The sequence below is a fragment of the Lissotriton vulgaris genome, chromosome 4_1, assembly GCF_964263255.1.
Source record: "Lissotriton vulgaris chromosome 4_1, aLisVul1.2, whole genome shotgun sequence".
Taxonomy (NCBI): Eukaryota; Metazoa; Chordata; class Amphibia; order Caudata; family Salamandridae; genus Lissotriton; species Lissotriton vulgaris.
The window spans coordinates 800,929,743-800,956,081 of record NC_141691.1 but is presented as its reverse complement, the minus strand read 5'-3'; the positions used below and the strand labels follow the sequence as shown (position 1 = coordinate 800,956,081).

General features: G+C 43.5%; 2 protein-coding genes across 2 annotated transcripts in view; both read right to left on the bottom strand.

Moving 5' to 3' along the window:
* The window catches only part of KIAA0319 (KIAA0319 ortholog), a 993,525-nt gene that overhangs the window by 727,162 nt on the left and 240,024 nt on the right, over positions 1-26,339 (bottom strand). The gene's annotated exons all lie outside the window — the stretch shown is intronic.
* LOC147722607 (Golgi integral membrane protein 4-like) lies at positions 4,372-5,055 on the bottom strand. The gene has a single exon (XM_086966578.1). The coding sequence runs from the start codon at positions 5,053-5,055 to the stop codon at positions 4,372-4,374; it is 684 nt and encodes a 227-aa protein (XP_086822704.1).

The following is a 26,339-nucleotide window of genomic DNA, read 5'->3' as shown; positions in this document are numbered from 1 at the left end:
CTTTTAAAACAGGGCAGCTGCACACACAGGTATCAATCACACACTTAAGCACCAGCACTATCCCATAATTTACCCTTCGCTGTATGCCTTGAGTTTAAGTAGTCAATTCAGCACCTCTGTCCCACAAATCTCCTTGGCTTACACCACACGGATGCCACTCCAACACATCTCTGGTCTACAAACACATCACACAACATATCAGTCACGCACATGCACGGTCCTCTATGCTGGGCAGGGTAACAGTACTTTTGAGGCCACACTAATGGCAGCTGCTTGCTATATAAAAGCACTTAAAACGCACTGTAATGATCCGGCTTTTTTTTCAGAGAACAGCCCGGGATTCTGTGCATCAAAACCACAACATATATTAATGGACACGGACCATTAAAAGGGCCGTAGATCTATTACTTCTACTATTCGTGGAATACCGAGGCCTTCCTAAGAAATCATGCTTCTCAATTAAAACATGCTCCTGATAAAAGACTGGTATGGAGATAACGTACGAATAGCCCTGTGATCATTACACTGGTTCCGCGTCCAGAATCAGATTCTGCTTAATTCACTGTGCTTACGCCATAAACCTTACTTGGGCCCCAAAACACATTTTTAGCCAAAATGGGCCCATCTTCCAACCAAGATGAAACATGTGAACTTCTGATGACATGTATTTGAAAATACAGCCTTCCGAATGTGTATGGCTCAGCAGGAGATGCCCATTTAAAACAGCTCTCTGAAATTCTCTGTCTGGCAGAAGGCAGCCTCTTTTGTATACATTTTGAGGCTGGGAAATGTGACTTGAATTTCAAAAAAAAGTTTTCTTGTCTCTCGAGGTTTTTTTAGTTGATAAAAATTATAATCCAATAAAAGTTTTGCTAAACTAGAGTGAAACTTCAACTATAACCTTTATGGCTAATATTATGATTAACATGCAAATAAATTATGGGGATAATTCGTAAAGCAAGTCACAAATGTTCACCCGCAGGAAAATAACTGTACAATGGTGCAGATGAACAGCAAGAATTTATAAGAGTTTACAGACGTAGGCCTGGAAACCACCCTCCTAAAAAAATCTTGTGAAGCCTATTTTTCGCATGATCAAACATACAGGCATTTGCTCGCTCACTTGAAAACCTTCTCAGCAATTGCAAATTCACTTGTTTAAACTTTGTTACTCTCCAAGGGGAAAATATTTCCCCCTCACCCCATAGAGAAATAATTTTTCATTTACATCCATCCTTTTTCTTACCATGAAAAAAGGTTTTACTCTGTGTGAGAAGACAATGAAGCGGAGTGCCCTCAAGCATGTAGGTGTATGGGTGCGCACACACTCATAGGGCAGTTCAGCCCTGGAACTATATCTTCCCATCTGCTTACCACCCCTATGTACAGATTTGGTAAAAGGCTGGGCCAGACTAGGAAATTAAAACAGCACTGGCAAAAGTAATAAATTCAGCCCCCATGTGCAGACGTGCTAAAGTGTGCTAGAACCAGAGGAACTCTTTCAAGTTGACAATGGGATCGCATAACGGGTACCATCCCTCCCGGAGGCTGAAATCAGTGTCAAGTCGGCCTCCTGGGGCTCCAGTCTCCTGGGGGTATGCCCGCTTGCCCGGGTGGCCAATTCGCCCATGGTGAAAGTTGGCTAAATTAGACCTTGCTATAATAAAAACCAAGATTTAATATTAGACCTAACAAATTCAAAGAGGTTATCAGACCACTGAGAATGCTGCAATAATGTGCCACCTCACTGCATGGGCCAAAAGGGACAAGCAGATTTTTACGGTACATCTAGATTTCTGAGGCATCCCACCCTCATTACTACTAGTCCATGTGCTGTTGACCAATGGTTACCCACTTGTCCAAAGGGCGGCCTAGTTCTAACTGGGTAGATCTGGACTCCAATGTCTGGGGCTCTGCTTGGTAGAGTGTTATTATTGTCTGATGAAAAGTCCCTGTCCAATTTCTCTGGCAATATTCTGCAAAGGCAGGGATGGATGAATTTCCCACTGACTTTTCCCTATTTGTGTACTTGTATCTGGTACTGTAAGGTCATTAAGTAAATGGACATTTGCATAGCACTAATGCACAAAAAAACATATACCTACCATGATGCCGGCAAACCTGTCAATGTACTCTAGAAGGTGAGTTTATATCAATGGTAAACTACAGGTGTTTTTATAGTTTATTTGGTGTCTCTCATGTGGAGGAGAGCTGAATGGTATGAGCACAGAACATGCATTCTACCTTGTAAATACCACACTTAGATGTCCTCTTAAAAGCCCTCACATGGTATTAAATGAAGAGGTGTCCTTCTTGGTTTTGCCAATTCCCGAGGGGAACTACATCCTTCCCAGTAGTGCTCTAAAGTCACTCAGTGGAATATGGAGTACCAAAGGTTGCACATGTTATGAAAACATACAAATCAATATTTATAAACTGATTTTGTTGTTTCTTCATCTTTATTTTTTAAAATATTTGTTGTAATACTTTATTCGATAAAAATATATCATAAAAGTACAGAGATAAAATCACAATAAACAATTACAGGTATTACTACAAATCCATTAGAAGAAAAAATTATTGTTACAGTTGGTTTTTAAAAATGTGGAAAAAGTCTACAGAGATATGTATAAAAAGGATGCACTCTTAAGTCGATAAAAGCAGTCCAGATCGTGTAATTGAGTATTTCTGATATTTTATTACAATCTGTATCAGGACAAATGGATGTGTGAGATTCCACAAACTGAGTTCATGTATAATTATTCTTCACTGAGGGCTGATTTAGCATTTGAAAGATGGTACTCTATTTGACAGAATGGCGGAGAGCATTACCTCCATCATGCTGATGGACCACGTCCCTCAGATTTTGAGATGATCATCAGTCCAGCGGCCCTCTTTGAACATTGAAAAGAATAGCCATCATGAGTGTAAGTAACAAAGAAATAGTATTTAAGAACTATAGCGAAGGTGTAGGGTGCCACTGTGCTCAGAGACATCATGACAAAAAATGAAATGTAAAACAAAGGGTAGCAGAGGGACCTTTCTCAAAAAAGGGCTAATCTAATTTTAAAAAAAAGTAGTGGGAAAAAAGTCTGCAGGACCTCTATGGCCTAGAACCTGAAACATTGAGGTTCCTGTGAAAATTGACCTTGAGCCTCGTTTTAGAATTCCTCCCTGCAAGTGGTTGACAACCAATGATGCATCATTAGTTCGCAAATGTAAAGTGGTCTTCCTTATGTAGCCCATATCAGGTTAAGGCAATGAGGAAATAGCTAGATGTGCTAACAGGCCAGAGCTTCTAAAGGGATGAGTCTGATCATACCGCTGTTTCCCTTGAAATTAAAGGGTATTACAGGTGCCTCTCAGGGTCAAAGGATATTTGTAGGCTCTTGGCACTGCCATGGTGAGAAAGGGAGAGTGTATAATGGCTGGGTGGAGAAGAAGACAAGGCTGCTGCTGTTCTCTTTTGGCTTTTATTAGTCTGTGTTGGCTGGAGTGAGGAGGCTCCACAGCTCTGTTCAAAGTGGAAAAGTTTGCACTAACTTCCATTACTCTCTGCCAGGAAGGGGAGACTTAAAGACCACCCAATACTCTCTCTCGGGAGGAAGTGGATGGCATTGCTTCCATCATGCTTCACTAAGAGAGGGAGAGTAGTTGCCACTACTCTCTGCTGACTGAGAGCAAGTGGATTCTCTGAATGGCGAAGAGTAGCCTGGCTTCCATTAGTCTCTCCTGGTTGGCCGGGAATAAGAGATTTTCCACTACTGTCTTCAGCAAGGGAGAGAGTAATATTCCTTTCAGTACCTGGCTTACAAGAATGGAGTGGAATCCAATATTCGTTAAATTTCTAATTTGGCCCCTTCGATTGAGAGCTTGCACAGTCCCTCTCTCTTTCACACACACTGGAGTATAGGGCTTTCAAAGATTGGCTCAACGTGTGCCACTGAATCTAATCAGCATCAAGGTCAGATTTCCAGTGTACTCGTCAACAGTGCGGAAAGGCATTGCATTCTTGTCCACCATCCAGGTCAGAATGTCATATCCAATATTCATGTTCGAAAATTCATCATAGTAGATGGTACTGTTTCTGATGGTGAAGTATATAGTCTTTATTGCTTTCAGCATCTCGGATACAGCTTGGATGCCATTCACCGTCCCCTAGAAACGCATGGCACGGCCATCTCTATCCTTCGCTAGCCATAGAGGCAAACCTGGCTGTGGCAGAACTTCAAGAGACCCTGTCCGGGGTACCAACAATTTTCGGAGAGATTCCATTTCTGGGGTTTTCTTCCCAGAGTCTGTCGGCGTCAGTGTAGTATTTGCTTGTAGGCTAGTCTGTTCGCGAATACGCTGCAATTCAGCCTCCAAGGCTCAGGAAGGCTTCTTATCTGAGGTCCGTAATTGCAATGGGTGGCGCCGCCGGACTGTGACCAGCTTGAAGCTTGGTATCCTCTGAAGAGCTTCATTCAGCTGGTGCATCATATTCAGCTGCTCCTGCCCACTAAGCAGCTTATAGCGGACCTCTTCATGTCCATTGCGAACAACCATACTTTGTTCCATTACTTTCCATTTTATATCCAGCAGCATCACCACGTGTTTCTCATTCTCATGCTGCAGATGCACATATTTCTGGTTGTGCTTTAGAGGGTTATACTGCACTTGCAAGTCCAGGAGCTGCTCCTTCCCTTCTTCATGCTGGTTCTTCAGGATCATTTGCTGAGAGTGGTTGATTGCGTCTTCCTTCTCTTTGCTCAGGGCTTCTTGAGCTTCTAATTTATATTCTACAAAATCTTCCTTGGTCTTCTTGAGCTCCGCACGCTCCTTCTGGAGGGCCTGCTCCAGCCTGGACCGGTCCTCATTCACCTCTTGTAGCTGGGCAGAGAGCGTCTCCTGCTGCTGCTTGAACTTGAGTAACAGGTTCTCGGAGCTGGGCGCTGTCTCCTGTAATTGCGTGTACAGGTGGATCACGCAGCTCAGGCACATCAAGGCCAGCAAGCAGAAGCCTGTCTGCAGAACCCTCATCTGCCTGCGAAATCCGCAGGCCCCGGGTCCCATGGCCGGGGAGCTTGTTTCCTCGTCAGCAAGGGCCAGACCCTCGGACTCCCGCTATCATCTTGATAGTAATGTCCGACTACCAGTCTCAAGAGAAATGCGCGGGCCTATAAAGCCCTGCTCAGCATCACGGATTATGACGTTCTTGTGAATTCACAGCGCCACACTGTTACGTCAAAGCGCTATGCGTCCCGTTCGAGTATCAACCCTGGCAGTACAGCTTTATCATCCCGTGTGTACGTCACTGCGCGTGCTGTGAGACGTTCCTGGGCGCGCCCGGCCCTTCAGAGCCCCTTCCGCTGAGCCTGTAAGGATGCTCCTCGAGCCCTTGAAATGGATGTATGAGATCACAGACTCTCTGTCGAATATTCATGCAGGAAGCACGTGGCCTTCGCCGACAGCTCATCACTTTTTCCGTGGAAGAAGGCCCGTTTTCACACCGCTGCACTCTGTGCGTTCAGGGGGACCTTAGACCCGTGGGGCAATCGCCGGTTTTAAACACCGTCTGCAGCCAAACGCTCTCAACCGATCTGACACCAAAACACCTCTTGCTACCGGAAACATACACATCAGGAGGCCCCGAACCAGGTGGCATCCGAACAAATAGGAATACACAAAGTTTTAGGGCTTTCCATCGCTAACACACAATCTAAGTCGCTCTCTATGTGCGCAGGTGCTCACGCGTCTACCACTCGCAGTAATTCAATATTTGAGTAGGCTGTTATTGCCCCAACCCAATGATTATGATCACTTCTGCGCATTACATTGTTAGTTAATGACATGAATCCTGGAAGACTGCAGGGGTATAACTTTGAAATATCTTCCCTGCATGAACGAAGAATAAGTCATGGATGTCAGCACAACAGCAAAACACAAATGCCTCTGCTTCGTTCTTTGAGAACGTTTCTGACAGTGGAGTGAACAGTTCCCATGCACCACGAAATGGAAATCTGAAAGCATATTAAATCAACCAATGAGTCAGAACAAAACAAGGAAAGGATAACTAGATTTCACAATATGGCGAAGAGCAGGATGGCTTCAGCAAAAAGTCATCCGGCAGCTTAACTTCAGTACCTTAAGGAGACATGGTATATACACTGCTTTATGACAGAAATTGGTTAGCTTGCCTCATGAGGTGCCAAGCGTGTTAAAAAACATATCCAGCATGGAAGGGGTCAATTTCACTAGGGCACGAACAGTGTATGGATTTAGCACTGCAAACCAGAAATCAATACACCCTACCTTGTCCATATACATGACACTGTGAATGAATGATACAACCTCATCGACTCCTGTTTTTAAAATAAATTGTGAGATTTGTGTGCACAAAGTTATTTTCAAATGTGTCAGACGATTATGACCTCCGAACTATGCCACCAATTCTTAACATATAAACTTTGATAAACTATAATCTTTGCTTTAACATATTTGCAGTGACAATAGAAGTTACTCAAATAAATGTTATTTAGAGCACCTGTACTAATAGATGCCCATTTAGACATTTATTACTACAGTGCAAAGTGCAAACCCCAGTGTTTTACCACAACAGAGTGAACTTTACATGAAAAAAGCACTGTATACTGCCTCAGAGTGCATTCTCTTTTTATCCTGAGGGTACGCTGAACTATAGACAAACAAAAAGCGACATCTTTAACCCCTTTGCTGCTAGGCCTCCCCCCGCCATCCCCCCCGCTACCCCCCCCCCCCCCCCCTAAGCCTTTTTTTGGGTATTTGGGGTAGTGTGCGCTTAGGCCACTGTAACTTTCTGACCACACAAGGTATCCATGCCAAATGTGCGCCCTTTTCTTCCAACATCATGCGGATTCTATAGGTACCGAGGGTTTGTGGATTCCCCTGGGGGGGAACAGAAACTAGCCAAAATATAGCTAAATGTTTTTTTGTTTTTTTTAAATGGGAAAAGTGCTGCAAATGAAACAGTCCAGTATTTTTCCCTGCAAATGGTATCAACAACGGGTTTGTGGGGCTGAAATCAACATTTTCCCAGCTTTCAGGGATTGACAGACTTTTGTCAGAAAACCAAAATGTTTTACACAGTTTTGGAATTTTAGTGGGACATAGCCTATTTTTGCTATTTTTGCGCTTTCAACCTTCTTCCAATTAATGGCAGAAATAGGTACGAAAGCAATAAAGAATCCTGGAAAGTTACACATTTAAAAAAAATATACAACATTCTGAATTCAGGAAGGGGTCATTTGTGTAGATGAGTTAAAAAAACAGTAATTTGTTCCAATTTTGTCACCTGTAACTTCTTCTAAGTATGACAAATGTTTGATACCAATATATCGTTACATCCGCTGGACCTTTATAATTGTGGGGATATATAGGACTAGAAGGGTTACCAAGAACCCGACACACCCAGTGCAAATAACTGAGCAGCATCTTTAATGATTTTTTATTATGTACCGGGTATATAGCATTTGATTTGGGAAAATATATACAGTGAAAAATGAGGATGACAGACACCTATGTATTTCTGAAATTGGAACAAAATATAGAGTTTAGAAACAGTAGCTATTTGCACATTTCCGAAATTATGAGTACCCATACTAGCATGAGAATTGTAGGACATTTTTCAAAGTGACTTCTTTTTTACACATTGTCTTCCATTTGGAAGGCAGAAATGTATTGAAAGTCAATAGGTAATATCAGTTGCCCTGAGTCTCCCGATAAAAATGATACCTCTCTTGTGTGGGTGGCCTAGTGCCCGTGACAGGAAACTGCTCAAAAACGCAACGCGGACACACTTAATTTTTACAGTGAAAACGGACCCGTTTTATTCAAAGTGTCTAGCTGTAGATTTTGAACCCTAGCTCTGACGGCACCTAGAGAAACCTAGCAAATGTATCCATTTTTGAAAACTAGACACCCGGAGGAAACCAGGAAGAGGTGACTTGTCTGGCTATCACCAGGTTCCGTTACCGAGAATCCCTTGCAAATCTCAAACTTTTAAAAAAAAGCACACATTTTCCTCACATTTCTGCAGTAGAAAGTTATGGAATCTGCGTGGATCCACAAAATTCCACCCATCCCGTATTCCCCAAAGTCTAACGAGAAAAATGGTACCTTACTTGTGTGGGTAGGCCAGGCGGCTGCGACAGGAAATGGCCCAAAACGCAACGTGGACACACCACATTTTCACAGTGAAAACTGACCCTTTTTTTGCAAAGTGCCTAGCTGTAGATTTTGAACCCTAGCTTTGCCGGCACCTAGGGAAACCTAGCAAACCTATACATTTTTTTTAAACTAGACACAGAGGGGAATACAGGATAAGGTGACTTGTCTTGCTCCCACCAGGTTCTGTTACCCAGAATCCCTTGCAAACCTCAAACTTTGTAAAAAAAAAACCTCCTAATTTTCCTCACATTTCTGTGGTGAAAAGTTCTGGAATATGTGTGGATCTACAAAATTCCATGCACCCCGCATTCCCCAAAGTCTTCCAAGAAAAATGGTACCTCACTTGTGTGGGTAGGTCTAGTGTCCGCAACAGGATACAGCCCAAAACGCAATGTGGACACACCACATTTTCACAGTGAAAACTGACCTATTTTTGCAAAGTGGATAGCTGTAGATTTTGAACCCTAGCTCGGCCTGCACCAAGGGAAACCTAGCAAACCTATACATTTTTAAAAACTAGACACTCGGGGAATCCAGGAAGGGGTGACTTGTCTGGCTCTCACCAGGTTCTGTTACCTAGAATCCCTTGCAAACCTCAAACTTTGTTAAAAAAACACATTTCCTCACAATTCTGTGGTGGAAAGTTCTGGAATCTACAGCTACCCAATTTGCAAAAAACAGGTCAGCTTTTGGTGAAAAATGTGGTTTATTCATATTGCGTTTGGGGCTGTTTACTGTTGTGGGGACTAGGCCTACCCACACAAGTAAGGTACCATTTACGGTAAAAGACTTAGGGGAATGCTTGGTGGAAGGAAGTTTGTGCTTCCCTGCAGATTACAGAAGTTACCATCACAGAAATGTGAGGAAAATGTGTTTTTTTAGTCAAAGTTTGAGGTTTGCAAGGGATTCTGAGTAAAACAACCTGGTGAGAGCCACGCAAGGCTCCCCACCATGGATTCCTCCAAGTATCTAGTTTTTACAAATGTGCAGGTTTAACAGGTTTCCAAAGGTGCCTCCCAAGTTTAGGCCTAAAAAATCCACACTTACCCACTTCGCAAAAAACGGATTTGTTTTGAGTGGAAAAATGTGATGCATCCATGTTGCGTTTTGGGCTGTTTCCGTCCGCGGGCCCTAGGCCTACCCACACAATTGAGGAACTATTTTTATCAGAAGACTTAGGGGAATGCTGGATGGAAGGAAGTTTTTGGCTCCCCGCAGATTCTAGAACTATGAGGAAAATGTGATTTTTAGTCCAAGTTTGAGATTTGCAAGGGATTCTAGGTAAAACAACCTGGTGAGAACCATGCAAGTCACTCCATCCTAGATTCCCTTAGGTGTCTGGTTTTAAAAATTTTACAAGTTTGCTAGGTTTCCCTTGGTGCTGTCTGAGCTAGAGTCCAAAATCTACTGCTGCCCACTTTGCAAAAAGCAAAAAAAGGGCTAGTTTTGAGTGGAAAAGTGTGATGTAGCCTTGTTGAGTTTTGTGCCGCTTCCTATCACAGTCACTAGGCCTACCAACACTAGTAAGCTAACATTTTTATTGAAGACTTAGGAGAATGCTGGGTGGAAGGAAGTTTGTGTCCCCCGCCCTACAGTTTCCACAGCTTTCCACCGCAGAAATGTGAAGAAAATGTGTTTTTTAATCAAAGGTTGAGGTTTTTAAGGGATTCTGGGTAAAAAAAACCTGATAAGTGCCACACAAGTCACCCCATCTGGCATTCCTCTGGGTGTCTACTTTAAAAAAAAATATACAGGTTTGCTGGGTTTCCCTAGGTTCCGGTTGAGCTAGGGCCCAAAATCCACAGTTACCTACTTTGCAAAAAACGGGTCAGTTTTAAGGGGAAGAATGCGATGTATCCATGTTGTGTTTTGGGTCGTTTCTTGCTGCAGGCACTAGTCCTACTCACTTAAGTGAGGTGCCATTTTTATCAGAAGACATGTGGGAGCATAGAATAGTACTATATTTGGTACTTTCAATTGGATTTCGCTGCATTTATGCTTTCCAAATGTAAGCCAGTGTGTAACAAAGAAGACATTTTGGAAAATACCCTCTAAATCATTTGCTAGTATGGGTACCCACAAATTCAAAGATATATAAATAATCACTGCTCCTAAACTTCAAATCTTGTGCCCATTTCACAAATACATAGGTTTCCTTGATACCCATTTATAACTCTGAAGTGGCGTATACTCGTTATACAATGAAAAACAACTGTGCCCAAAGGGTCTAGCAGACGTAATGATATATTGCTTTTATTAAATTTACCATTGTGACAAAAAGTTACAAATGAAAACATTGTCACAAATGCCCATTTTTTCAGACTCGTTTTCAGTATTTCTTTATTTCAACAGTTAGTTTCTTTGGATAAACCTTGTGAGATGTACACATATGACCCCTTGCTGAATTCAAAATGGTGTCTACTTTTCAAAAATCTTTAACTTTTCTGGATCACCCATGGGTTTCACACTGATTTCTTCCACAAACTTGAAGTAGGCTGAGAGCACAAAAATAGGAAAAATTAACTATCTCCTTGAAAAATGCTAAACATGTGGTTTAAAATGAGCTTTTTTTAAATATAGTTCAGCATGTATTTACAAACATTGCAATGCAAGTTATTAACACCTTGCCTGCGTCAAACGTTCAGTTCCAGTGCTGAACGTTCGAAAAACGGGTGGGGCACCGTCGGCCAACGGACGTTCACAGCACTACCAAGGTAGTGCACGTGACGACCGTTGGCCGACGGCAGCAGCCAAAGGGTTAATGATGAATACATTTAAATATGCTGTTGGATTCTATTGGTCCTCATAAGCTAGCCATGTACATTGATGTGGCCGCACCTTGAAAAATCCACTAGGCTTGCCATCATATATATTGGTGTGGTGACCCATTGACAAAGCCGATAGAACTGCCTTATTTAAAGTGATACTCAATTGTATTGTCATGAGCACTCTTATTGGATGGCTATGGATGGGGGCAAGGAAGGGGTGGGGTTGGGTGCAGGGCTTGTCTGCCACAGGCCAGTGATGTTAATATAATTGTATATGGAAGTAAAATCATACTTTGTGTTAAAAAACAACCTAGAAAGTGACTCAAAAAACAAAGGTTAAAGTGAAATTATGGATAGATAGGGTAATAAGATCTACTTAATGTTAAAAAATACTCAGAAATCCAACAAAAAACAAACGTTAAAGTGACGTTATAGTTAGTTCTGGTAATAATATCTTACTTCACGGTAAAAAAACATAGGCATTCATTCACCAAAAAAAAACAAAGCTATAGTGATGTCAGTTAGGTAAAAAATGTCAGTTAAAAAGTAGCATTTTTTTTCTAAAATACTGAAATTCACCAGTTATAGTTTCCTGAGCTAAGTATAACTTGCCCCTATGCCAAGCACTAGTTATGAAAAAGTGGTCCATGACTGCTTTATAAGGAGAGATGAATCACAGTCTGCCTAGAGTGTGTTGAGAAAATAATCAACACTGATAATTATTACCATATAAAGAATTAAGAGCTTTATAAGGTCTACAGTTAGTGCCTTTTAGAAAAACAACTACGTTCCAAGAAAACAATATCATGCATACAGTTAATGTAACAAGAAAGAGCGCCAAAAGTAATTCAATTGCAGTATATTTATTTCATATACTCAAGAATCGATAACAGTTTATGCATTTGAAGAAGTAGTATGGTTGCATAAAGGGGGGTGAGGGATGGGTATACTCGTGGTGGCTAGGGATGGGTAGAAGTAATTGGTTAAGGAATACACAATTCCATGATTTTAAAATCAACAAAGCGGCGGTAAAGTGGAGCTGGGGCCCATTCCCGGCAGAGAGCGAGCTCTGGGAAGATGCAAGGCCGGAGCGAGAAAATGGCGGCCAGTCTCGGAAGGGCCGGAGGAAGCTGCTCTTTGCATGGGATCTTCGAGGCGGCACACCAGGGCACAGCTGCATGAATCCGAAGGCCACTGGTGGACAGGGGCGACAACGAGAAGTCTGCAAAGAGAGGTAGCTCACTAGCGACCCAGGGGGCTCAGGCCGGGGCCCACAACGTTGGGGCTGAGGCCATTGGACCCACAACAGCGGCGACCTGACCCGTGCTGGTCTCACCTTTATTTGAACTTCGGCTAGAGCCATCAGCTGACGGGGTCCGGGAGAGAAGAGCGAGGAACAGTGGCTGCTCGGGGACCAGAGACGCTCCGGACGAAGAGGAAGGTCACCGGCAGTGAGCGCTCGCCAGCAAAGTCTCACGGCAAGGTGCTCAATGATAACCCGGGCCTGCTCCCATGGAGCCGGGACTGTTGCCATCCCACTTCGCTGTTGTCCGGAGCGGGAGACCAAAGCCAGCAGGTGAGCGCGATTACTGCGTCTTTGCTCCGGGCCTGAGGTAGGGCAGCAGCGCGAAGGCACGACAGCAGCGAAAGGCCAGCAGCTGGCGGAACGGCCCAGAGGGAGCTAAGCACACAGCGGCCTGGGGTGGAGATCAGCGCGATCCCGGGAATAACCAGCACAGATCTCCGCCAAGAGGGAGCACCCGGGCACAACAGTGAGAGTCGGGCTGGTGTAGAGAGACACTGCGGGCGGCCAGAGTGGGATGCCAGATGGATTGAGGTTGGGGAAGAAGAAGCGGCCCATGTGTACTGGGCCTGCCCTCTAAGAATCCCCCGAGGTACCTGGTCGGTGGGGAGGATGGGGAGAGCAGCAGCCCGGAACTGCCCGGGACAAGCCAGCGCTTTTTGGGTACGGAAGGAGCGGAGACTCCCTGGGCTGCTGAGTTGTGCCGTCATTCCAAGGGGCACCGAGGAGGACTATGGCAGCCGGGCCCTCCATCAGGGGGAGCACGTCAAACCCAAGGAGGGACACTGAAGAAGGGGAGCAGAGCATCCTCGGGCAGCAGAGACGGGAGATGATTTCTGGCGCCGCAGAAAGCTAGGCACCCGTCAGGACACCCGGGTAAGGTGTCCTTCGCCTCTAGCGCAAGGGTGGGAGGAGATCGATCAGAGACCGCCCAAAGGTGACCACTCACAGCTTAATCGTGGGCAAAGGCCGCACAAAGAAGGGAGGCTGGGGTCCCCAGACTCAGGGACAGGGGGGATCACCGGCCACCGATCCCTCCAAACACACTCCTTCCGTCCACTGCACTGGGGGGGCAGGCCCGCAAGGACAGGGTATCGAAGAGCAGGGCCTTAACGCCAAGCCGCACAGGTCTGATAAACAACTGGCACGGATATGACCCTGGTGAACACGGCAGGTAACCCAAAAGAGGCACCAACGTGAGAGCAAAGAGGTGACTAGTTGCGGCAGCCAGGGAGAGAGCAGAGTCTTGGGGAGAGGCAAGTGGCAGGGCCTCCAGAGTACTACAACGGATATATTTGGGGTAGAGAGGCACTGCAACAATGCAGCGGATAGCACAGCCAACATGTATTTTGGACATTCGTTAGATCAACGCCACAGGATTTTAATCAGGTACCGACCAACCCTCCCTCGCTCGCAATCCCCAGCTGCATGCATATTATAAAGTTTCACAGAAGGCCAAGCCAGTGATCAGTGCACCCAAAGGCTCCCTCTGCAGCAGGGGTGCAGGCTCTTGCGCTGGATGTCTCCTTGCGACCAAGCTCTCATGCTGAGGGGCATTGAGTGTAACGTGCGGAAAGACCGATGATAATGAGATGCCACCTTTAAAATAGCAAGCTCTGCGCTCGGGTGTCATGCAAACAAACGTTTAGATAAACTTTCTGATTTCATGGGATAAACGGTTATAAGGAGCTGCCACTTTAATCAAGCAAGCTCTACTCTTGGCACTCACACAAATAAACTTTTTGGTTTCACTGCTGCTGACCCCTAGGAACTAAACCCTCATGTGTGCCCCCTAATTCAGAGGTGATTTGGGTGGACACACCTCGATTGAACATTACAAGCCCCACCATTTTGTGCCGGAACAGATTAACTTCAAAATGGCAAACTTTATAAGCTAATTAAAGGAAGGACCATTTAACTCACACCACTACATGGGCAAAGACAGAGGACTAATAGACACAGCATGCTACCAAACAGAAACAGAGGGCCAAGCTCGATCTACCCCCCACAGAAACAGACAGAGGACTAGACCAAGGTAATTCCGAAGTATGGAAAGAGGGCTATGCCTAGCTAGTTCGGCTGCATGGAAAGAGTGGTAGGACTAATCCCCAGATCTACTCCTTCACTAGATAAGCAAGCAGCAATCTTGGAATGACTGATACATTAGGCAATCACTCCTGAGCATACTCATTGACCTCATTCCCCAGAACCCCTATCCTCTTAATGCATTGATGTAACAAACAGAGAGGCCTACTACTACTCATACTCTCCAAATAGATCTCCTCCCATTCTACCTCTTTCACTATCTGACCCTCTCACCCCACCTCCCTGACAACCCAAACACACACTATGGCGCCGATGGACCAACACACCTACTCCATCAAATACCCTACTACCCTCTAAAAAAAGGCGGCCAAAGGCTTCAAACATAATCTACTAAAATCACACCCAGAACTCCCAATCTCTGACCCCTACTTCTCATATAACACAGGACACATAACGAATTACATTATCTTCTACACCAAAAGGAGAGCACAATGGCGGAAAGCCTTTCTCACCCTATTCTCAATTGCATCCACTAAGAAAACTGCACATGGTCTTACATTATCTATTGTTCCCTCTCTGTTCTACAAAGCGACTTCTACAATTACCATTTATCATAATGGGATCATCCTCATGCAGGCATCAGACCATAACATACTGGACAATATCCTCCCGATCATCAAAGCAAAGGTTGCATGACCCTTTCCCACCGCCCCAACAAACCACTCTCTACCTGACTCTACTGACTCTCTACCTGACTCCCCATCTAGACATTCTCCCTTGGAATCCCATAGCACAAATACACCACACATCTGCAGTATCACTACTCCCCCCCAGCTCCACCACAATTTCCACTACACGCACATTGCCTCACAATCGCATCACCTCGTCCCTAGCCTTCCCACACGCCCCCAAGCCCTCCACTACCACTCCCCATCTCCACAACCACATCTTCGTCACCTCTTTGGATAGCTCATCCCTCCCCACCTCCCCCATTAACTCAATTCCAGATTCTACTCCAATCTCTCTTTACACAGCTACTGAGTCCGTGGTCCCACCCTATCCCGCTCCCTGAAATACGAATCTCACCGTCCCTCCTCCTACAGCCCACACCAATACCCCCTCACATGCCCTTTCTATTCCCCCTTCCCAGAAACTTCCACTCCGCAACCATGCCACACAATTAATCAGATACTCCTAAATCACACATCAATACCCCTTCACGTCCCCTCTCCACCCCTCCCTTCCCCACGGACTACCACACTGAAAATCCACCATTCTTCGAACCAGCTCACGTCACGCCCGGGACACCACACAAGCTACAACCCCTCCTCACTTAACCACAGGCCAGGCTATCAATATGACAACTCTTACATCTGACCCCAGACTAGATGAGATACTAATATCCTTACAACAAATAAAAGAGGACATCCAAACTCTTCATGACCTGATCTGGCAACAACCCAAGCCACAAGCGAAACCCATTCAGCGGCCTTGCACTTGCCCCTTGCCTCAGGTGCTTCCCAGAAAAAGTACCATACCCCAATGCATCATCCAGTCCAATCAGGGAAAAGAAAACCCAATAACCAAATTATCTTACTTCCCTACTTCACTCCTACGAATCCCTTCCCTATCCTCTAGACCTGTGCATACGGAGAATACACAGAAACTGTCCTTACTCCAACCCATCCATTCCGATCCCTCCAGAATTACAAGACAGACTACCAGAGGTATTTTTGAAAACAACCTCAAAAGAGTACCCATCTTCCATGACCAGCACAACACCCCGACCGAGGCCCAGATAAAATGTATCCTACTGAACTGTAGATCAGCAGCATGTGATGCCACTGATATAGCTGAACTCATTATGACCAACGACCCAACCTTGTAAGTTTAACGTAAACTTGGCTAAACTAATCATCCACGCCCATCTTAGACATACTAGTTCCCCCAACGTATCACATCACAAGACTAGATAGACCCGATAGGCTAGGTGGTGGTATTGCCTGCATCCATAGGAACAACCTCTCTGTGAACCGCTCCAACTCCCCGGTGTTCTCTTCCTGTGAATACCTTTGCCTACACATTACTAGTAATAACAAGCCAATATGTTCACTACACTCTTTCTACCATCCGCCTGGTAACAACCTTACCTTCATTGAACACATGATGGATATTCTAGCCACAAATGTCGGACAACAGAATACACAGATCTTCCTGGGGGACTTCAACCTCCACTGAAACAATCCGGACGACCTAGAGGTCAATAGCCTCAATGCTTTCCTATCCGACTACAACTTGTCCCAAATCTGTGACAGCCCACCCATGAAAAAGGCTCAATCCTTGATCTAGTAATTTCCAAAGCAGACTCTACCCACCTGGAATCGATTCTCCCTTGCGATTGGTCCGACCATTACATAATCACTTTCCATACCAAGGAAGTAGTTAACCTACTCTCTGTCCAACCCACAAGAACGAAAATCTGGAAGAGGTACCTGGGAAACATCAATCCGGTCGATATCACATCAGCTAGTCACATCCTCACGCCCACACTGGATGGATTAAAGGATGTACAGGATATGACCAATCACTACTTTCACTCTATGAACCGGGTACTTGACACCTTAGCTCCCCGACAATTAAAAAGAGTCACCTCAAAAAATTCAACCCCCTGGTATGATGCTAGACTAAATGAAGACACAAGATCATTGAGAGCAATTGAAAGACAGTGGAGAACCGTCCCATCCACTGTCTACCTCAAATTACTAAGAAGCACCAGAAATGCCTACTACAAAAGGATGCTCAAAAGCTGATTTCATATCCAAACAATTAGACCAAGCTAAGAATTGCCACAAAAAATTGTTTGAAATAATCAAAGCTCAATCTAATGGCGTCTCCCACTTCCCAGAGACAATCCTGATACACTCCCCAATTGCGAGCATCTTGCCTCCTTTTTCACAACAAAGACTGAAAACTTAAAGACAGACCTACTTAATGATCTATTATCCCTTATCGACCCACACACAATCTCCTCACTGACCACACCAGGGACCCGCTTAACTGCTCTGCAACGCTCGACCTCAAGAACAACGCCTCCTGGACTGCCTTCAACCTCTACAGCGAAGAAACTATCCTAAACACACTCACTACTCTGAATCCCTCCAATCATTTCTCAGGCCCTCTACCATCATCCCACTTAAAGACCTTCATTCCACTGCTAGTGCCCCTATAGACTGGATTATAAATACCTCTCTTCTGCAAGGAACCATCCCAGACATCCTCAAAACTGGTCAGGTATCCCCCATCCTAAAGAAAGTATCAGCGGACCTATCAGGCCTCAATAACTATCGACCAATATCCAACATCTCGACCCCGGCCAAACTACTCGAAAAATGTGTCCACATGCAGCTTAGTAACCACATAGACCACTTCAACCTCCTCGACCAATTCCAATCAGGCTTTCGATCAGGGCACAGTACCGAATCAGCAATGACCCACATAATAGATGACGCATTACAAATACTGGATCAAAACAAAGCCTGTTTGCTAATCCTACTTGACTTATCTTCAGCCTTCGATACAGTCAAACACGACAACCTACAGGATTGTGGAATTCCTATAGCCCGACGCCCAGGACATATTGTTTGGGGTCAAGGGCAACAAGTTTTAATGTGTATTTTGTCCTTGGGACAAGTAGGCCCAACCCACTGCAGCAGAAACCCTTTGGCTGCCAGTTTGCAGTACCACATAAAGGATCAGGGAAGGGTACTGCCTGTAGTTAAGTTAATATTTGTGTGCATGTGTTAATGCTGTTCAAACTTGTATTAATGGTTTATTAATTGAAAGTCTTTATTATTAGGGTGAGCGCTCTAAGTAAATATACGTTCTGACGGCACTACTGACAGTGGTTCCAGTATGAACTTATGTACACACGGTTTCAACATTTTGCAACGTGAGGAAATGCATGATGCTCACTGAATGCTCTCTGATTAGATGCAAATATTTGAAGAAGCTTGAAAGCAAGATTCATGTTTCTTTGCTTTCAATATAAAATGATCCTAAAAAATGAAAGTAGGGAAAAAAAGATTTTGCTAAACTACTGTAAAATTTCAGGTACCATTTCTTTGCAGTATCATTTAGTAACATGTGTTGATGCATGCTAGTATATCCCAAAAAATATTCCTCTTGGAAAACTTGTGGAACCAGTTTCAATAAGATTATGGGAAACAAAAATAAACAAGCCTTGGCTAAGCAAGTAGGGCTGACATTGGTGGTCAGCTTTTTAGTTTTGGCAATGCGTGACATGTTTTGGCATGGATTTTGTAAAACCTTATTGATGTGAGAGATGGCGGGCCCTCACCATTATAACAAACATTGTCAAACGCAAAAATTGTTTTTGGTCTCAAAAAAGCATACACTGCCACATTAGTTACTGGCACTAAACAAAACTACTTTGTGTACCGATATGCTCCTTGTGAAAAAGCAGAATGCTCTCACTCACAGTGAAGCCAGCCGATTCAGAGAGAGAGCAAATTTTAATAAACACAAAAGGTCATGGTTAACGGCAGACCAAATTAGGGGCCGAATTATTAAAGAAAGTCTCAAAAGTGCACCTTTGGTATTTGGCTTTCGTGAACTCACAAGAATTTACATTAGTAGGGCAAGAAATTGTACTTCTACAAAATATTTGTGAACTGCATTTTAGCATGAACAAATATGCATGTGTAGATTTGCTCATGTGAAAACTTGGATGTTTGAAAGTTCATTTTCCCTCCAACTACTTTTTTCCCAACTCTCAAAGAAGGTTTAAGTCTGCCACTTTCAGGAGACAATTTCTAACATTTCTCAGTATGGGAAAGATTAGAGAAGATTTGTTGAAAACCCTTAAAACATGCAAGTTGGTAGGTTTGCACAGACTTAAAAGGGCATTCCAACCCTGGAACTACTGCTTACCACCATCGTCAGTCCCAGTATGTAGATCCGCGGAAACGTGGCAACATAAAATGATTACTAATATTCAAACACTACTATGGTATATGCCCTGGCATAATCAGAGAGGCTATATAAGAGGTCTTATATAATGAGATTGCTACCATAATTTGTGGCAGCGCTACATGTCACCAAAGGGACAAGTGGATTTTGTTACAGGACAAGTAGATTTATGAAGCAAACCTGCCCCATGGACAAGTAGATATTTTAATAAATTCCACATCCCTGACCTACTTGACCTCTTGAAGCATAGAATGGGGCTATCTGGAACGGTGTTAAACTGGTTCACTTCCTTCCTCCAAAATAGAACACAAAGACTCAAGATCAACCAATTTTTATCTAACCCCATCCCAGTCACTTTGGGAGTACCCCAGGGATCTACCCTCCCCAACACTCTTAAATCTGTTTATGGAACCACTCACTGAGCTTCTCAACTCCGCAAATATCCAATATCAAATGTACGCCGACGACACACAACTCTACATTAAGGTCCATTCTCTTGAAGGCATCAAGTCCCTTAACTCAACGCTCAAAAAACACCTGTCTAGCTAAGAACGATTTAAAACTAAACACACTAAAGACAGAATTCCTCTTAATTGCTCCCCCCATTCAAACAACCATCATCCGTGAGTGGACGAAGCACCTAACTGCACTCGACAGTCAAACTCTCCTCATCTAATCCGCTAAATCTGTTACTTCCCAATCTTTAGGAATAACCCTGGATAATAAGCTAAATATGCAAAGCACATCAGCGCTGCAACAAAAGGAGCAAATTTCCAGATAAACACCCTGAGAAAATTGAAACCCTTCATACCCGCAAATAAGTTTAAACATGCAGTTCAAACTCTAGTAATTCCCAGAGTTGACTATGGGAGTATCGCTCTCTGTGACCTTCCCAAATCAACGACCGCTCTGCTCAGACCCTCGATCAATACAGCTGCTAGACTCATCACAGGCACCAAAAGAAACTGACACATTTCCTCTGAGCTTCATGCCCTCAACTGGTTACCTTTTGATCCCAAAATCCAGTTAACAAGCGCCTGTATGACACATAAGGTATTACATAACAAAACCCTGAGGTACCTAGCGGAGAAACTAGTACTATGAGGTGGTAACAGATCTACTAGGAGTTCTAATAATCTTCTACTTGAACCACGTTTCTCCAAGACGAAAACGTACAATCATACCTTCTCAGGAATGGCTCCCAGGTTTTGGAATGCCTTACCGCCAGAAAAGAGAATTAATCTGTCCGCTGCTTTTTAAAAAAAAGAAGTGAAATTGATTCTCATGTCAAAATTCACTTTAACTTTTCTTATACAATCTTGTAGATATGTGCTAATCTCTAATAGTTACCATTACTGTATTCACATAATTCATTGTATTTATATGTATATGTCATTCACCTTTATTTGCCCTGTAAAGCGCTCTGATACTCACAAGGGTCTTGTTCACACTACACAAAACCGTCAAAATAAATAAATAAATAAAATCCAAAATAGGCAGAGCAGTGACAACACCAAAAGGATTCTCCACTTGGTTGATAAGGCTCACTGCACGAACATTCTGCTTTCGGTCGACACCAAGAAGGCATTTGACCGGCTTGACTGGGACATTTTAGACCAAACCATGATTCACTTTGGGTTGGGGGACCGGGTCAGGGCTTGGGTGATGAGTTGCTTTAGCTCGCCCACCGCAACCATTAGGGTAAAGGGACTATCGTCTCAACCTTTTGCCGTCCAGAGAGGGACGCTGTAGGGGTGGCCTCTGTCGCCCCTCATTTTTGCCTTATACCTTGAACCATTGGCCCAGAAAATTAGAGACAGCCCGAATATTACAGGCATCCCCTTTGGTGGGGTAAAACATGCAATAAGTCTATATGAGGACGATATCATTGCATCTCTAGAGTCCCCAACTCGCTCTGCCCCGGCATTCTTACGGGAACTGGAGTCATTCGGTCAAGTTTCCGGATTCCGAGTAAACGTAGGGAAGTCATTGATCCTCTGACTAGACAGGCGATGGGCAGCCACAGGGACGGGAGATTGAACTTTCTCAGGGATTAGGATAATGGAGTCCATCCCATATTTAGGAATTAAATTGGCTCCGTCTGTACAACGGACAATCACCCTAAACTATTCCAAACTCGTCCGACAGATAACGAGAGAGCTACAGAACTGGAAGCAGCACCAGCTGTCACTGCTGGGACACATGACTGCGGTTAAAATGTCTATTCTCCCAAAGGCCTTATATTTGTTCCAAACACTACCAGTTTGGCCTCCTAATGAAACACTTCAATTGCTGCAAAAAGCAATTCTTCCATTTTGTCTGGGCAGGAGAACGCACATGCATGCGGAGGGAGCTGGGGCATTTGAGATCAGAAGAGGGATGCTTGGGAATCCTGAATCCGTTAGAGTATTTTAGGGCTGCTCAACCACGATATTTGGTGGAATGGAGTAGACCAGAATCGAAAAAGAGATGGCTATTTCAGGCTAGAGCTTTAGCGAAACTCTCCTTATGGAAGGTTCCCTTTCTGAAAGGAGCAGACCGACCACAGAACCTACAGGGCTCACATATCACGAACGCAGTACTGCAGGTGCGGGACTGGGTGGCCAGTAGAAGGGGGCTAACAACTTTTCCCTCCCCGATGACTCATCTATTCGATAACAAGGAATTTACACCATGGTTTGATAGGAAGGCGTTCTCGGCGTGGCGGACTTCGGAATGCCAAGCGGCAGGTCATCTGTTTGATGTAGAGGGGATCACTTTGTTTTTCCACCTAAGGCAGGATTATTCCCTCCCAGAGACAGAAAGGTTTCACTATCTCCAGATAAGACACTGGCTTCTCCACCCATAAGTGCATATGAAAGTCAACAGGAAACTGACAATGTACGAGAAACGGTTAGTGACAAAACACACCGATAAGAACATGATGTCTGAATTAGATGATATGCTGTATCCGCCAATCCCCACTCAGCCCACTGCTAGTCAGAAATGCTGGGCAAAAGAATTGGGAAGGGAACTCACGAGGAAAGAGTGGAGGGAAATCTGCTACAGGGCCAAACATACAGCGTAAAACTCCGCCAGCAAAGAAACTGTTTTTATTATCGTTACGTACTGGTATCTGACGCCGGTGCGCCAGAATAAAGGGAACCCAGACCGCAGCCCTACTTGCTAGAGGGGGGGCGGGGAAAAGGGCACGTTAGTACATCTGCTATGGGAATGTAGGGAACTGCCTTCATATTGCACCACGATTCTGGACAAAATAGACCAGCAGTTTGAGACACAGATTCCAAGATTCCAGGCTTATGTAGTGCTGGGGCTACCCAACCCCTTGACGTTCCCTCTGAAGTCCAGCAAAGGGAAGCAGATGGGCCTAGCTCTAGAGGCAGCACTTCAGAAAATGTTATCGCACTGGGGGACACAGACAATTCAGACGCACACAGGGAGGTTGCATCGATTATCGCATATCCTGGGGATGGAGCGGATACAGGCTTCCCTCACAAACTCCGCCACCGGATTTCGGGAGGTCTGGCAACCGATAGTATCCCTTTTGTCCACTGAATTCAATGAGATTGCATGCCCAAAGTACCTCTGCCTCCTTCGACTCACGGCACCTCAGGAGTCCACCACTGGGCCTCGAGATTCGATACGGAATTTGCCTGGTACACTAATTTTAAAGCTGGAATGGGCATTGTGCAAACCAGTTCCCGGGAGGGCAGGGTGGGAGGGGGGGTTGTTTGAATACCTTTTTACAATATTGAGTACTATTGCCTTTCTTGTTACTACGTAGTACATAATCGATATTAGGTTTGCCCCAAAACTTTTTAGGGGGAATATGTTGGATTGCACCCTCGCAGATAATAACAAATGTAGGGATGTATGTTTTGGATATGAGGTCACAGTGCAAATTGTGAGGTGGCTATACGAATTGTATCCCTACTAAAGATGTCAATAAAAAGCAAAGTTAAACCTAAATATATTTTGTAAATTCGACCATTTTTCTTCAAACAACTTATGAGTTCTGAGACTCCACACAATATTCACATTTTGTCAACGTATATTCATTAAACCAAGCAAAGGCTTCTCATTTAATATGCTGGGTTTTAGGAAGGAGAGTTACTTACAGGTAGCTAGAGAGATACTAGTATTCACGAGCTACTTGTTGGTTAAGCCTAGCATGGAGAAACCTCGATCTTGGTGCTGTTACTTCCCAAATGTCAAATATTGTGTGGTGAAATCTTCTGGTGAACGGCAAAGACAAATAAGACTCTCCTTAAACTGACTTCATTCCAATGCTTCTAGTTCACACTATGGAAATAAATGATCTCCGAATATGTGCGAGAACTCCAATAGGGAGGCTGGCTCTCATTAATTGTTGAATCATCAGAACAGGAAACAGGATTCATTCTTATATCTGCATTTGTAGCCAAGTCACAACAATACAGATCAAATCTTCTTTCATCTAAGTTTAAAAGGAAGTGTACGATATTTCTGTGTACCCCCCTCCTATAATCTATGATGAGGTTTACCCATGCAGAGGCATAAAAGACAGACTGGGTTTCACAATATATTTGAAGATCATTGTTCACTTACTAATACAAACAAATAAACGGACGTTTTTTCTGCACTTGCAGCTATCGCAACTCTAATACAGGTGAGACAAATGAACGCTAAGTTCTTTAAATTCTTGGTGCTGGGGCAAGCTATGCCAATCAATACATACCAGCCGTTTGTCAATGAAATTATGAAATAATTATTATCACATTTAAAAAATAGATCATTACATATATTCACGAATGTAAGATGCCTTGAAAAAAAGCACTAACACACAGATATTCAATTCACTTGAACATTTAACGCCATGAAAAATGATTATAGTATCCTATTCAATCTCAAACACTACCTAAAATACGATGATCGTTTATAATAATTAACATCGTTGGCTGCCATCACACTTTCTGTACTCCAAATGGAATGCACACAATTCATGTAATCCACACAATACAGTAGTTACCTCAGGAAGCACCAAGTGCTGAGAAGTACTGTAAATTTTGGACGCAGAGGCACACAAGTTTGGTATTAGTCCAGGTGTACAGATCATGGCAGTTCGCGAAGTAGGCTATCTAAAGAAAAGCTGAGTTATATGATCCCTAACAGATTTTTACCTACACTTTCAGATCCCAATTTAATTTAATGCAATTTCTCAGTGATGTTCTTTCCATAAGAAAACCTGACAACACAGCACATGCGTAAAAAGTAGGGATTCAAGGAATCCTGCAGTGTCTGGCATTTAATCCTGCACAGCTTCTGAACCCCTCTTCCTTAAGGAATATATTACTGCTTATTACATGAAACAAATGTTTTCACAGTTAACAGTCTCTTTTATTCTGGCACGAAATCTGGTATTAGGTGCATGTACCTCAGAAAGCAGTGGTAACCATATACCCTAGAACTGTTTTTTGTCAATATACTTTCCCTCTCAACCCTTTTAACAAGTGACCCTGCACCATCTTCTTATTTCCCCTTTATTATCTTAAACCTTTCCAACACATGAAATAATGCTTCAGGCCTGTCATTTATCCCGCTCCCCTAACTGCATCCCAATCTGTACTTGTGCAATAAAACAACCAGGATCTCCTTCTCCAAGTCCTATTTCTGGCAATGTTGCCCTCACTCTTATCTCAACTATTTCTATTGTGTGCCCCCTGAATATCTAAACCAGAATGTCGATGGGACACAATACTGAGAACAGAATATCAAAAATAAAATACTGAGAGGGAAATAAGTCTAGGAGATTTTCTTTACCTAAATCCACATATATGTACCTACGCAGTATATATATTTTTAAGGTACGTAGATGTGGAGTTAAGAATACTAAATATATACTTCCCTATATGCATATATCTTTCAGTATTATGACCCTTGATATTTTGTCCTCAATATTCTTGAACCACAATATTGTTGGCTTAGATGACCTCCAACCCCTTTTTGTTGTAATCTCCCCATTTATTCCAGAACTTGTGATTGTCCAAAATATCTAAGACACTTTAGGAAATAATCTGATAAAGGTTACAGCAGAAATTCTACTCTAAGCACATAATTTCATTCAGTCCAAAGGATACAAGCAACGCTCCAACAATAAAGAGGAGTACACACAAACACCACAGTCAAATCTGGCACTATTCATCATAAGGATAACCTCAATAGAGAAAACGTCTTTGAAAAGAAAAACATACTTGAACTTGTGATTGTCCAAAATATCTCAGACACTTTATGAATAAATCTGATAAAGGTTACAGCAGTAATTCTACTCTAAGCGCCAGAATTTCATCCAGTCTAAAGGATATGAACAACCCTCCAACAAAGAGGAGTACACACAAACACCACCGTCAAATCTGGCACTACTCATCATAAGGATAACCTCTATAGAGAAAACGTCTTTGAAAAGAAAAACATACTTGAAGTGAATTCCCTTTAATATTTTCAGTTTTAAAGAATTAAATGTGATTGTGTTTTAATTGGTAAACCCTTGATTCAATCTATCCTAGCAGAAGCATACTGGAGAAAAACACACAAACTATTATCTTCCAACAGCCCAAAATCGCCAACATAAGCATGGGGTGAAAGGGGCCTCCATTGTACACAATGCTTCACACTAAGTTATAGAGTTTTAGTTGGAATTAATCAACTAGTTAAGGAAGACATCCTAAAGTGCAACGTAAGCCAAACACATGCCTCTGATTTTCTTTGACTCTCCCGCATTTTCAACAATTTTCACAGAACTTACTCCTCCATGAACTCTTACTAATCACCTCAGCTATTCACGTCTCTCAGCTGTTGACTAGCCTCTCTGTGCTTTCTCTCTGTTCTACCGCCTCTAAGTGTTATGTTTAGATTAGCCACCTTCACTCTTTTCTAATCTATTAACTTGTTGCTTTTAGGTCGAGCTTGAGAGAGCAGCTGTCAGCTTTCACATTGTTACCAATTCTTTAAAGTATACATTGAGCGGGATTTGGCTTCAGCGCCGGCCCGTGGAGGGAGTTACGGTGGGT

What these genes read in the sequence shown, in the direction of transcription:
- LOC147722607 (XM_086966578.1), bottom strand. Translation starts at nt 5,055, where the DNA reads ATGGGACCCGGGGCCTGCGGATTTCGCAGGCAGATGAGGGTTCTGCAG.